The sequence below is a fragment of the Malurus melanocephalus genome, unplaced genomic scaffold (genome assembly GCF_030028575.1).
Source record: "Malurus melanocephalus ecotype Western Australia unplaced genomic scaffold, MMel_1.1 scaffold_385, whole genome shotgun sequence".
In the NCBI taxonomy this organism is placed as follows: domain Eukaryota; kingdom Metazoa; phylum Chordata; class Aves; order Passeriformes; family Maluridae; genus Malurus; species Malurus melanocephalus.
In genome coordinates this window covers 489,517-504,021 of record NW_026623617.1, presented here as the reverse complement: position 1 = coordinate 504,021, position 14,505 = coordinate 489,517, and the positions used below count along the sequence as shown (strand labels likewise).

Here is a 14,505-nt window from a genome sequence, read left to right as displayed (position 1 = left end):
AAAACCACAAAAAAACCAAAATGCAAAACCCAAAAGAACAAGAAAACAACAACCCCAAACTCAGCATAGTCCTGGTTATAATTTCAAGTCCTGCTAAATCACCACCCAAGAATATACAAAACTATTGATTTAGCCCATATTTTGCAGCTAAGCTACAGCCTACAGCTGTCTTCTAGAAAATTYTCCAAGTTTGGTTTAAAAATGACAAGTGGAAAATTGGTAATTTCTTGTGCTAATTCTTCCAGCAAATATCTGATCCCCTATTAGACCTTATGTATAGCCTGAATTTATCTTGCATCATCTCCCAATCATGCTATATCATCATTTATGCAATTAAAAAACCCTCTAGTAAAACAGAAACTCCATCTTCATAGCCTGCAACAAACATTGATGGAGATCTCAGATTAATGCTAATAAAGACATTATCTACTTCGAGTTGCTGGGAGATTAACTCATGGTAGAGTAAGTGAAAACAAGCATTGCCTGAGAAGACAGATTTCCATCTGCTCAAAATCTCTTTTCTTCACTCATCCTATTTATCCTATTTTAGAGTTACTGTTTCCAGAAAACTGTAAGATATCACTCTGTAACAGCAGATTTTCCCTACAGTGTCCAACAAAATGCACCTTTGGAGGTGATTATGYCCTTCTCTGGTCTCTGGGAGCAATGTTCTTTCTCATCCCATTTGCTGGGGAACGCGGTGACTCAGGAACTGAGCCCTGGCTATGTGTTCAGTTGCTGGAGGAAGTTGCTGCCCATTTCTTGTCACACCAAGAGCTCCCATCTTTAATTTCTTGATTATCAACTGTGGCAGCAAATGGAGCTGCAAACCAGGACATGGCATCATCATCATCATCCTGACTCGGGGAGCAGCAGCTGCAGATGTGATTCAGGCTGTGCATGAAGTAACCTGCAGATCATGGGTCATGCTGTGCTCCTAAACTCTTCCTCCTACCACTGAGACCAGGCACAGATATCACTTCTGTTTGTATCCTTTCTGGGAAGAGAAATGGGTGTCCACCTCCACTTCTTATTCCCTCTTTCTTGAGAGAACAGCTGAGTCACCGCAGGGAAGCTGTTACCTCCACAGGTCATCAATAAATCACTCCTTCCCCAACACCATCAGCACCCCTGGGCCAAGAGTGATCAGGAGCTGTGACTCACGAGTGTGTGGGCCTGAATCTCAACAGCCCAATGAGCTTCTGCCAGGATTTGTTTGCGTAGGGACTCAAGAAGCCTTGCCCAGAGTCACAGGTGGCTCAGAGGATGGACCTYACCCCTGGATGAGATATTCCCTGGAATCAGGGACCTGTGCAACCAAAAAAGGAATCCTGATGACGCTGGAACACGAGATGATTCAGAGGTAATTCTTGTACCTAAACTACCTTTCTCCAATGGACAAAGTGATTCTTGATGAGTCCTTACTCTGGGGGAATTAGAGGCACAGTTTTAATCCTGACATAGGTGAACTCAATGTCAAAATCCTGTCAGTTTAAAAAAAAAAGACATAAAAGACCAAAAAAAGTAAATACAGCTATGTATGAGTAAGACAACTTGTCATGTCAGCTCCATCAACCTGCCACCAGCACTTAGGTCGAGGGATTTAAAGTCAGAAYGAACTCTGCTGCCCCAGTCACAAAAAGCAGGAAAGGCTGAGGGATTGCACACAAAGCAGAGCTGAACGATCCAGTGATTGGTGCTGCTCTGCAGTAGTGAGGTGATGAATGCCACCAAGGGAACGAGGGAAGATGGGATTGAGTGAGGGACAGGGAAAAGGAGATGGGAAAATGAGGAGTTGTAGAGTTGAGACTTAATGATTCTTCTGAATGATGAAAAATTGGTGGAAATAGCAAATTACAACATCTGTTAAAAAAAATAAAATAAAATGTCACTGTGAAAGTTTTCCTGTCTTCAACGAACTCTACTGATTACTGAGAACTATACCTAGCATTTCCCAGTGTCAGTACTCCAAACYCCAAACACAGACAACACTGGTTTGAGTCACACAATTTCCTTTGTAGCTAAATATGAACGTTGTTTCCTCTGTGGTGGGCTGATGTWCCAGGATCTCGTCTGTCCATGCACACTCAGGGTTGAGTCTATGCCCCATGAGTCCAGGCCTAGAAGTCTGCACGTTATGTGAAACACATTAGACAATATATTCCATGAAAAGCAACCAAATTTATTGCTCCCCACATTCTTGGAGATGAACAAAACTCAACTGGATAGAGCCCCAAGAAACTTAATTTAAATTTGAAGTTAACCTTGCTCTGTGGACTGGACTGGAGACCTCTAAACCCTTCCAAAMTAAATGGTTTTATGATTGCAATTGTCAACTCCTTCCTATAGCCCCAATATCAGACACGACCTACACCAAGAAATGTGCAGAAAGACAGCCCTTTGCTTGCAACTACCCCACCTTATCTGCACTGGAATTGTTACCTAATTAATTGGATTTATGAGGGAGGGAAAAACCCTCTCTCAYCTTTGAGGAGCAGAGAGGGAAGCAAAGCTTCCATGTTTGTATAAACCAGCTCTTATCATGAAGGAAACAGGCCATGACCATGGTGAGAATACCAACAGCTCTGGGAGAGGTTGRTGCTCACTCGTTATTTTACCAGGGAATCTCCATCTCTCCTGTTTACCTCACTCCTCAAACTATTTTACCTTACTGGGAGGACAAGTGTGTTATGGCAGGGAAGTACCTCACCAGAGATGCAGGACCTTGATCCTGGCCTCTGGTACTAGCAGAATATCCATAACAATAAAAAGATTTTAGTTGTGTCCAGAATAAGCATGTGATGCAACAGCCAAATCCAATTGTTTTTCTGACTGTAATAGATTTACTCTACATTTGCACTGACATGACTAAAAGGGGCTGCTGGCTCAGTATTTCTGCAAAACCAAGCAAAACACAAACTAGAAGCTGTTAAAGGAATACAGCACCACCCAAATACACTTCTCTATGTCAGGGCATTTGTATGCATCCTGATTTTATACAGTTTTCCGATTATTTTCAACATTAGGTTCRATTATGCCGGTTTCCTGCTTCAGCTGGTGTATGAAAGTGAGCGTGCCCTTGCAAACACTGAGTGATCCTTACACCTCCGCAAAGCCTCCAATTTTATACAGAAAACTGTAGCACTTAAAAAACTGTCTGGGCCCATGAATGACCCTCATGATCACCCTCATGCACAGCAGGTCACTCAAACAGACCATTGGTACTTGTTAAAGTCTTTAAAAAGACAATGTTCAAGCCACCCTCAAMGTGTTTTTGATCCCTAAAAGACACCTAGAAAACAGTGTTGTCTGTTCATTGATTTTGGGAGGTAATTTTGTGTGTTGAAGTCAAGAGGAGAAATGCAAATAGGAAGAAATTCAGGAATAGGAAGAAGCAAGACTGATGCTGGCAAACTCCCAGCACAGCAGCTCCTGTGCCTGGGTAAATCCCAAAAGGCCACAAGAAGGCAAAGAGAAAACAGAGTCAATCACAGCCTCAGGTGTGAAGCCCAGTACAAAAGTACAACAGGAATGCCTGGGCTTGAATGTGACCTCAAGATCAACTGCAATTACAATCATAAATCAAAAGCAAATTTATGAGAGGGCTCAAAGAGACAGAGCCCAAGGCAAAACAGAGAACAGAAGGAAGGTGGAAAGCTAAACTCAAGAATCCCAACTAGAGAAAGATGTTAAAACTACTGAAATTTTATTTTCTTTGGCATAATGTCAGGGATGATGGTAGGTTTGTCACGGCCTGGGATACTAAGCAGTCACAGATATAAAACTCTTGAGGGAAKAGAATTAGAATTGAGCCTAACATTAATAAAAGCCTATGAAACACTAAGAATCATATTCCTTTTGCCTTTAGAGGGACAATTCACCTGTCTGAACGTGGCTTTTACTGCAGACATTTACCAGAGATCAGCTCCTGCTGCAGATAATGGAGAGCTGACCAGCTGAAGCTGTGATTTATCTCCCTGTAAAGCAGACCCTCACATCTGGTTGGATGAATTTCACCCTAAAATCTATTGATGGTATTGACTAAATCCCCACTGACTAAAAAGAGAAGCTAAATATCTACTGTACACACAGAAGGTACATGAACATATTTACATTTAGCTGTCCTAATGTGGCTTTCATTCTTGCCTCTCAGGTCAGACAGAAAGTTTCCATCCTTCAGATGTTTTTGGTGCAAATTCCCCAATTTAAATTAGTTCCATTAGGYCTCTCTCCTTTGTAGTCAGCAAAAAGTTTCAGGCAAGAAGGTGATTAATCTCACCCACTTTTAAATTGTCTGTAGAATGAGATTAATTGCACTCCAGAAAGTTCCATTTCCTGGTTGTTTTTTTTTCAGCAGCTATAAAAGAATTCCAGACAGCCACCTCAGATAATGTGCTAGATGGATGGATCCCATTGTGGAAAGACTGACACTCAAGCCTCGAGGAAGAGCAAGGAAATGCAGTTTGTAGAAGCAATTTAACACTGAAGAGAGCAGTGTATTTCACACTGTACTGTGTGGTGGCACCATATTCTGAAAGCAGGAACTGTCACAAGCCTGCCTCTGCCAGATCCCACCTCTGCACCCAGGACCTGACAAATGGAGCAACAGCTACAAAAATGGGTGAGACACAATCAGGAGAAACAGCCAAATAGCAGCAGCAGCACAACCAGGAATATCTTCTTCACATTTYACACAAGAAGTTTGGTAATGAATGATCAGTGGGCTCTTCCCCCTGGATTTGTATCACAAAAAAATGGTTTTTTTTGTTAATATGCCAAGACGTGGGGGTGAAGTGTTGAAACCTCCATGGGAGTTTGATCAGCACAAAAAGTGTTGAAACAGACAAGGCAAAAGCCATGGCAAAGTCCCATGAAAAGGAAGGAGAAAAAGTGCAGGRTGTAAAATGTGTTATTGAACACACACATTGGGTGAAATCTGTATTATTTCATTAAGGCAGGATTTCTTGGGCCTTTGTCTGAGTGAAAGGTCTTATCCCGGGGGAATGGTTTTAAACTAAGAATGTCAATTTAGATTAAATATGAGGAAGATTTTTTTTTTTTTTTTTTACTATGAGGGTGATAAAACACTGGCACAGGTTGCCCAGAGAGGTGATGGACTTCCCATTCCCAGAAATATTCAAGACCACATTGGAGGAAGCTCTCAGCAACCTGCTGAAACTGAAGRTATACCTACCCACAGCAGCAGGGTTGGACTGCATGACCTTTAAAAGTCTCTTCCAACTCCAGTTATTCTGAGATTCTATCCCAAAAAGTGTCTTTTTGCACAGATCCAGGAGGATAACCTCAAAGTGGCAAGCTCTCACATGTAAGAAGTATGATGTCTGTTCTGGTGACCCAAAGATGCTCATCCCAGATCTCTCTCTGTCCATAAGGCCAGAGCATGACCAGTGTCCACATCACTGACTTCACTCAGACTCCTGCTGGGACTGGTCCCACTTGAYCTGTGCTCAGTCATTGAGTCACCTCAGAACGATGCCACCACCCAGCAGTGCTGTGTGGCCATGTGTGTCACTACTTGGGGACATCCCTGGCACAGCTTTGACAATTAGCGTGGACATGGTTAATGACTGCTCAGGACACGAGGAAAGCTGCTGCCACAGCTGCAGAGCAGGGCTGGTGCTGGGCTGTGTCCCTGTGCATCCTCTGAGRTGTGATCAGGGAGCCTCAGCCACGTGCACTGAAATTCTCCCAGCACATCTCACGGGAGCAGCAGTGTTAGGAAAAGGAGAAGAGCAAATTCCAGTTCGTGTAATTACCTTCCTAAACGAATTCCCCTGCAATTTCAATCAGCTGCTCTTGACATTCCCTCCTCAGGGTGTAATCCCTCCTCATAAACACTCTGAGGCAGCATGGAGAGGTGTGAGGGGAGCAAAGAGAAGCCGATCCTTATCAGCTGAGCTGGTGCTGCAGTGCTGAGAACCGGTGGGCAGCTTCCCATCAGGTGTTTTGGGGATTTCACCATCAGTCYCTCAACAGCTGCACTTGCTTCTCCTCCATCCCCACTGAAAGCAGAAAATTTTACACTCTGAATTTACAGTCAATGGGGAATGTCCTGTAAAGAGTCTTTTGGTTTAGGATTAACATCTCTGTCATTGACCTGAAGTTAGGTATAGCGCAACTCTAACACTCCTGTAAAAAACAGAAGAGCTCGGACCTTGATGGAATTGGAATATTTAAGCTTTCTGCATGGCTTTATCTATACTTTAGTGGTGGATGGCACCAGGAACAATTCATTATTTTGTTGTATGAGATACACACCGTGTCAAAAACACGAAAAACCTGAGATGGAAACATAACAATTAAATGCACATTGCAGAAATAAATAGATAAACATRGCCTGAAACTCAGGTTTGAACAAAAAGAAATGAGGAAATATTTGCAGTCTTCCACAGGTGCAGTATCTCATAAAATCTTTTGTTTAGTATTAATTCAGATGACTGGGAGAAACTACATGACAATAAAAACTGGATTCAGAGYTATAAATAAAGCCCTAACAAATGATATTGTATTAACCAGGAAGCAGGGAAGTTGTTTTAGTGAAATGTTGAATGGTGTTTGTTAGTTCTGGCCTCACAAAGTGCTTCCTTAATGATCCAAAAAAAAGAACKAAATTAAATGTTACCAAAATTGTGAGGTACTGATCTAGAAGGTGATCAAAACACTAGTGAGGACAGAAGAAAGTAAATATAAAAAGCACTTAAGATTAAAAAAAAAAAACACCACTGTAGAGTCAACACAACATTCATAAACTCACACAGGCTGCTAAAGAAATGCAAAGCACATTCATATAACTCTCAGCCACAGCTCTGAAAACAGGGGGACAGGWGAGATTCAAGTGTCCATAAAATGAAATAAAGTGTGTAAAGTCAAAGGAAATAAAAGACAACAGCCAACCCAGAGAGGATGAAGAGTCCTCCTCTGCAGCTGCTGTACAATGGAACTGAACAGCTCCACCATCATGCACAAACAACTGAGAAAAAGTAGAGTGGAAAAGACTTTTTTAAGATTAATCACGTGGGAGATGGGAGTGAGAGCAAATGCCATCTCAAGAGATGCCAAATGCTTCTMATGTCAGGGTCTCAGCATCGCTCCAGACTCAGTTTTAGCAGAGGTGGTTATTAAGCTATGGAAAGGATGAAGATCTGTGATGGATCCTGTGGTGAACTTGAGCTCAGAAGGATCCCCCCAGGCCTGAGCAGAGCAATGAGCTGGCTGTGCAGAGGGAGATGATGATACCTCGTGCAGCTTCCCACCAAACCCCAGTCACACTTTTCTGCCGTGGATCACCTCAGTGTCCCCTTGGATGGGCTCCTCCTGACATCAGTGGCACCTTTCACTTGCTCCAAGTTCAACACACTTTTATGCAATTTGCTCTCTTAAGACTGAGGCAGGCAATTTACAGATTTCCAGCCTGGAAGTTCTCCCAAAGTTCCTTTTTCCAAGTAGGTTACCAAAACCTAAATATCCTGGGGCGTGTCCCTCTCTCTACAGAAAATGCTAAATTTCCCAGCTACCATCCKAAGACAGAAGGCAGCATACACTTAACAGCTCCTGTAGACCATATTCCTTGCAAAGCTATTAATATTTAAGTTATCCCATTTAATACAGTATCTGCCAGAAGCAATAACAGATGCATGGCTCCATTCCTTCTGTAAAGTTCCATGCACAAGAGAGTATGGCAATATTAAACACAAGAAGGGAATATAGCATTATTAAATACAAGAAYAAGCATTATCATTTATTTATACCATGCAAAGCTGATCATGGACCCAGTCACCTGGCTGTGTCTGAGGTCACCAGTCTCGATTKTTTATAAACAACATATAAATTGCCTTAATGCTCACTTGATCAATTTTGATCTGAAGGTTTCTTCCAGCTATTAAATCAAATTGCTCAAGTTCAGATGTTGCCCTTGAATATGCATGCCACTGTCTGACCTTCCACATGCATCTCAATTCCTCAAAGGACTTTTTGACAGTCAAGAGACACAGAATTTTGTTCTGTGTACACAAAGTTTTGTATGCTGAGAAAACTAGGAAAAACAAAGATTCAATCAGGTGGTATTTGAAGACAGGGAGTACCAAAATAAAAGAACAGAAATATGCTGGGTGAGTAGCTTCTGGGGCGATCTTTGCAAGAAATAGGAATGTCTATGGCACCTCCATGTTCACTTGCACACACTCAAGCACACAGTGATTTATGATTGGTGTTATATGCCTGTATTATTCTTTTAATCCAGCTTTTAAAATGCAAAATCCTTAGTTACTATTTTTTTTTCCATTAAATTTGTTTTGAGTGTTCCTACATTTTACAGCAAAATGAGCAAAACAGGTGTGGACAGTCTCTCCCTGCTCATTTTTGTGCCATTTCCCTAATCTCCCTCTCAGATTCAAACAAGAGGTAAAGCTCAGGTGTGCTCTTCACGCAGCAGCTGTCCCAGAAGTGCCCGTGAAGTGCCCAGAAGTGATCATGCTGTGCCCCACCATGATCCCCTGTTTGCTGCAAGGAGCAAACAGAGGCATGAGAAGAGACTGAGCTGGCTTTTCTAAAGAGTGATACCTCTGACCASAGTCCAGGCAGGAGATGCTCAGATAGGTCTGGTCCTGGGCTTTCCCACTGACAGTGTCTCCAGAGCTTCTGGGGTGGCCCTGAGATGCTGCTGCTCCTCACACCRAGTCTCTCAAAGGAGAAAGAAAAGCACAAATTGCTGGCTGCTGTAGGGGCTTTGCCAYATCACTGCTCATCAAACTGGGTAAATTTGGGACTGCTCAGTTTTAYAGACCTTACAGCAGGGACTGTCACTTCTGTTTGAGGGGTTATTCCTCAGCTGAGCTGGCAGCACTGAAACACAAACTGCTGAGAGTTTGCTGTCCCTGGCRGTGCTGCTGCCCTCCCTCGGGCATCGCTGTCCACTCTGGGTGCAATGCCCATCCAGAYGAGCCCACTCGGGGACCTGCAGCCCCAGGGGTTTGGGGGACACTGAGGCACACCCTGTGCACCACGCAGCCTGCAGATCCCACGAGCCATCCAGCAGGCGAGAGCAGCACCAAAACTTGGCAGAGGCAGCAGCGTAGTCACAGCAATGTGGAACACGGGGCAAGCTGTACTCACCGTGGAGTGGGTCTGCCCTCAGCACTGATGCCCAAGCACAGASATCTGAGGCTGCAGGTGAAAACACACCCGTTCCCACCTGGTCCCTAATTCCAGAGGCAGTTGGGATGTTTAAAGCAGCTCTGGGCACATGAAAGCTGATAAAGCAACTCCAGAGCCTTGGCTGGGGATCACAAGCCACTCACATTGCCCAGACAGTGGCTTCCCCACACTGTGCTGCCCCTTCTCCTCCCTCCCCCAGCAAATCCCAGTTTTTTTCTGTCATGCCAGCTGATCCCAGAAGCTGAGCTATGGTCACATCCCCCCAAACCACACACAGTCCCAGGGTGCCTCCGCAGGCCTCGATGGAGCTGCAGGAGCAGAGGTGTGCGGTAAGGTCTCCAATGACTAAGACTTCATTATKTTTTACAAAGTATACTGCAGAATATTTATCCATGCATTATGATGAATTAGCATAAATAATTAAACCAGAACTCATATTGGCACACACATAAGCAAAGGGCACTCACTAATGGACCAGGCTCGCTCTGCTGCTCTAGGGACWCACTTAGATGCAAGTCCATGACAAAGAAGCCAAGAAAGGATTCATATTTGTCCTTGTTTTTACCCCAGCCTTTTCCCATCTCGCCCCAGATGGCTCACAGAGGACTGGGGGTGAGCACATCTTGTGGAACATCTCCTGAAGGGYGCAGAGAATAATGGAAAGCCTCCAGTCTTTCAACCTGTTCCCCAAATCCCATGACACTCTTTTCTGCAAACAACCCACCTACAATCAGTCATGCAAGAGGTGCTCGCCGGTGCTTCCCAGAACTGCTGCTGATTTGATGGATCGCATGACTCTGCCTCCTCTTTTTATTCCAGGTATTAAGCAGAGAAGACTGCATTGCAAATAGAGAAGGGCTCTCTAATGTTCCCCRTGGCTTCCCCCTCTCATCAGCAGGTACATGGTGGTGACCTCCACCAGCAGAGTGCAGGTGATCCTGCACACTTCCCCAAAAAGAGGTATCTTATCCCAAACCTTTTCCTAGTCTTATTTTTCCATTAAAGTAAAGGCTGCATTTGTCTCAAAAGATGGTATGAAAATGAGATTATCTCTTAGTTACCTCTCCTTTTCTCCCTTTTCTTTAAATCAGGTTGAAAATTTTCCATAAATTGCGACTCCAAACGATTCGTATTATGTCACCTTTCTGGACTCTGTCATTTATCCACCAAATATTTTGTGCTTGCAAGTAAAAATACACTGGAAAAATAAAAATCTTGCTTTCAATTTTTCATTCTATTCATTAATGCTTCCAAAAATACACTGGAAAAATAAAACCATGTTTTCAATTTTTCGTTCTATTCATTAATGCTTCTGTGCATAAATAAGGCATTTGGATGGTTTGTGGAGGCGGACAGGTCTCGAGTCTGTCTCCCTGGCCACAGCACACATCCCACGAGGCACAGCCACAGGGGTTTTCTGCAATATATTGCACTGCCTAACACACAGGGAAATACAGAACATCATGGGAGCATCAGCTATACCTACAGCAACACGAGCTCAGAAAAGAACAGGGACAGATTGTAGCCTGACCTGCAACCCCCAAGAGACATTTCCAAATGAAATATGTCAAAGGTTAAAACAGAATATTTTATTTTATTTTATTTTATTTTATTTTATTTTATTTTATTTTATTTTATTTTATTTTATTTTATTTTATTTTATTGTATTTTATTTTATTTTATTTTATTTTTTTGTTATACTGAAAACATTCAGCAGGAGTTTACAGACATGAAATTTTTCATGGAAAAGAGAACTTCTTCTTACCAAGTAAGACCACTAAAACATTGCCATATTGCCAAGAAGTCCATGAACCCTRGTGACCCAGCAAAAGGGAACGTCATGGGTGCCAGACAGATCTCTTGTCTAGTAGAACTGCCAGAGAATAAATGTTTTCAGATGGTGAAGGAAATAGCCAGCTTCTTTAGGGACCAAATCCCCAAGGATAGGCTCGGACAAACTCACTTATGCAGAACAAAGAAGGAAGAATCACAAGGAAAGTATCTCATGCCACTTTGTGTTAATCACTGTCAGTGAAAGCCAAACACTAAAATCGCTGTCAGGAATTACTCCCTTTCTCCCTGCATCTCTGTCTCTAGGGCTTAGCAGGGCCTGATCCCATTTATGAGTTCTCCTTGAGTTACTTCAATAGACTGAATCATTTCAGAACATCCAACAGCAGCTAAAGCGAGCATTTACAAGCTCAAACCTTATTTATGYGCACATTACAGCCGTGAGAAACACACAGGATCGTGACCCCTGTGCAGCCATATGTGCATCGCTGTATGATTTAACGAGATCCCATCTGCTAATGCCCTCTCAAAAGTTGTGGCATCCAAAGCTTTTGCAAAGACCTYGTCAAAGCCCCTTCCTGCCCCTCACACAACACCCTCAGCACGTCTTGAAAAGTTGCAACTTCCATCAGCAGCTTCCTGCCTCCCAAATCCTGGGATATACACAACACTGGAGTGCTTTCCATCAYCTCTTCATCAAACACCTCTGAATGCTTGAACCTGTAAGGAATTCATCACACCCAGCCATGCTGCAATCCCTTTTGGCCCTCAGCTCTTTATTCTCTGATTATTTGTATATGAGAGCAACCACTGGTTAATTTTGAGTGCATGGCACTTACTACAAAGTTACCCAGAAGATGACACAAAGTGTAACATGCCATTAAGATAAGATAAATGGGACTTCTTTCGAAAATTATAACAGGATCCAACTTGTAAATTTTGGCCATCTCTCACCTTCCCAAGGAAAAGCATGAACTGTTCTATTGGAAAAGAAGCACTGGCACACTGCTGGGATGGAACTACACCGTGTCATGGCAGCACCTCCAAATGAGAGAGACTACTTTAAAGAAGGAAAAAGGTTAAAAGACAATTCATTTGAAAGCAAGAATAAAGACTTCGGGTACCAACTCAGATGCTGCTTCTCCAAAACTSCTGCTCTCGAGCAGGTCTTCCTTCTCCAGCAGCAGGAACAAGCTCTGAAGCCTGTCAGCACGATCTCAGCACACTCTTCCATCACTCAGCAGATTCCTTTTGTAGGATTGGATCCTACAGTGAGGTAAGACCCCACAGCTTCAACTGAGTTCAGAGGGAGCTGAGACTGAACAAAAACACAGCGGGGCCAACTTGGACAGCAAGATCCTCTGGATGTCCTGGGAAGGGATGGAGTGTCTGTGCTGGGCTGACAGACTTGTGCATTTTACTTCTTTAAGGATAAGGACATCTAGAAGTGTTTTGTTTCATTTTCATTAATGTTGAATTTGGCACTGATGGTTTTCACAAGACTGTTACAGACTTCTGTGAGTCAGACTCACATTTCAGTTTTKCAGGACTGAGTAGTCATCAAAGAGGAGCTGACCACACAGTGTCAGGTCCACTCCTAAGAATGATCAAACATTACGAACATCATGATTTTTCTTCCCATTCTGTGATCCATATTGCATGAGTACCTTAAGGTCAACCACACATCCAGGGAGCTATCTAATGTGGAAATTCTAATACCACTGCAAATAATTGTAAATCTCTCAGCTCACCTGAGCCTCTCCAGACACGTCCACTCTCCTATTGCCTGTATCCAGACACGAGCCTGGGCACAGATTTGACCCAGCTGCTCTCAGCGCTCTGCTGCGTGCTAAAGCCTCACTGATGTGTGTGGGTTGGCAAGGCAGGATGAAAGGGGTGCCCCTCTGTCCAAACACGACTCTCCCCAGCCAGGAGCAGCATTATGCAATACTGAACTACTGAACAGCAAGCTCCAGACCAAAGAGCCTTCCCGGCATAACACACTTCACATGCTATCACTCCCTGCCTGCTAGCACAAGTTTCCCCATGGCAAAGAGAGGTGAAAGAACTGAAAAAGTGTCACAGCATTCAGTGTCCACATTTTCACAGAAATTAAACTGGGAAACAAGACCTGCATCCCAAGATGCACTTTATGAATAAACACTGAAAAGAGGGGAGCCACAATGAATGAGTGGTACACAAGCAGCACTCCAGTAGTGAACATTGCCTTTTAATTCTTGTTCAGAGMTAAATCATTGTGAACATCAATAAAAACATGCCTGAAGGTAAAATCACAGCCCTACGTTCAAGTTGTTTATTTGCAGGTGCAAGGACTATGCCAAGGATCAGGACTTCCTGAGACCCAGCTCCAGGATCCAGCAACCCATGCAGCCTGGAGAGCTTTGTTTATGTTTGACAAATAAACCAATTTCAGAAATCACTGCTTRAATCCTCTGTCACATAGAGCTCTGCACACCTAATAGCACCTAATAAAAACAGTATCACCGTGATCATGGATAAACCCCTACATTTTCAAACACGTTCGCAACACTAAAACACACATTTATTTCAATAGCACTCTGCCAACTCCATTCTATGCTGTTCACARAATGATTTTGTCTATATTCCTCATGAAAACTTAAAGCAACAGAGTTTTCAGGAATGCAAACCAGTTGTCATTCTCTTGACTTGTCACCTTTGGGCCATAAAACGAGTTTATTTCCTCTCAGTTCACTTGTGGTCAGTGTAACTTTCTGGTTGACGGCGCTGCAATGCTCGGGTTTCATGCACTGCGGGGTGATGCTTATCGGACCGAAACCCGATGGTTTTCATTTGACACTTTCAACTACGGAAGGAATCGGTTCACTCGCGGTTTATAACAGCGAGTTGAACCTCACGCTCCCGGCTGAGCTGAACTGGCAGCGTTCCCCTGAAGCACTTCGAGCCTTAAAACCTCTCAGAGCTTGGTGTGCCTGGCATCCCTTTTCCAGCGCCTCAGACACACAGGCTCGGGAATGCCACTCCAAGGCAACGTGGAGGTAGGGCAAGACAGAAACGCAGAGTTAAAAGCAGCTTCTCCTYTTGGAAAACCCGACGACACARGAGAAATAAAGCCRCTCAGCAGCACSCCCCGAACCAGACCCTTGCTCCACRCACACCCGGCGCCGGAGCGATCCCTCGGAGCGCTTACGCCGAGAATGATAAAGCAAAACGGTGTCCCCGAGCGCAGCCCCTCGGGGCAGCCCCCGCCGCCCCGGACGCGCCCTCGGAGCCCGCTCCGCGTACTCACACGAAAGCGTGATAGAGCAGCGCCCAGCCGCGGGGTCGTTCCAGGGCGTCGTAGATCAAAGTTTGGATGCGGCGGTACCTGGCGTGGTTCCGCTTCACCGGGCGGCTCAGGGGGGTCTTCGCCAGCAGCCCCAGTCCCGGCGGGCTCCGCTTGCCTCCCTCCTCCTTCCCGCCGCCCTCCAGCAGCAGCGTCCCGTCGCGGTCGCCGCCGGTGCCCAGGGCCAGCGAGCCTTGCTCGGGGTCGCCGCCGGC

At 44.3% G+C, this 14,505-nt stretch overlaps 1 protein-coding gene across 1 annotated transcript in view; it reads right to left on the bottom strand.

Annotated features, from left to right (window-relative positions):
- KCNQ3 (potassium voltage-gated channel subfamily Q member 3) overlaps positions 1-14,505 on the bottom strand; it is a 189,565-nt gene that overhangs the window by 174,886 nt on the left and 174 nt on the right. Inside the window, exon 2 of the mRNA XM_057379067.1 lies at positions 14,255-14,503. Coding sequence (XP_057235050.1) covers positions 14,255-14,503 — 249 coding nt within the window. The remainder of the gene's footprint in view (positions 1-14,254; positions 14,504-14,505) is intronic.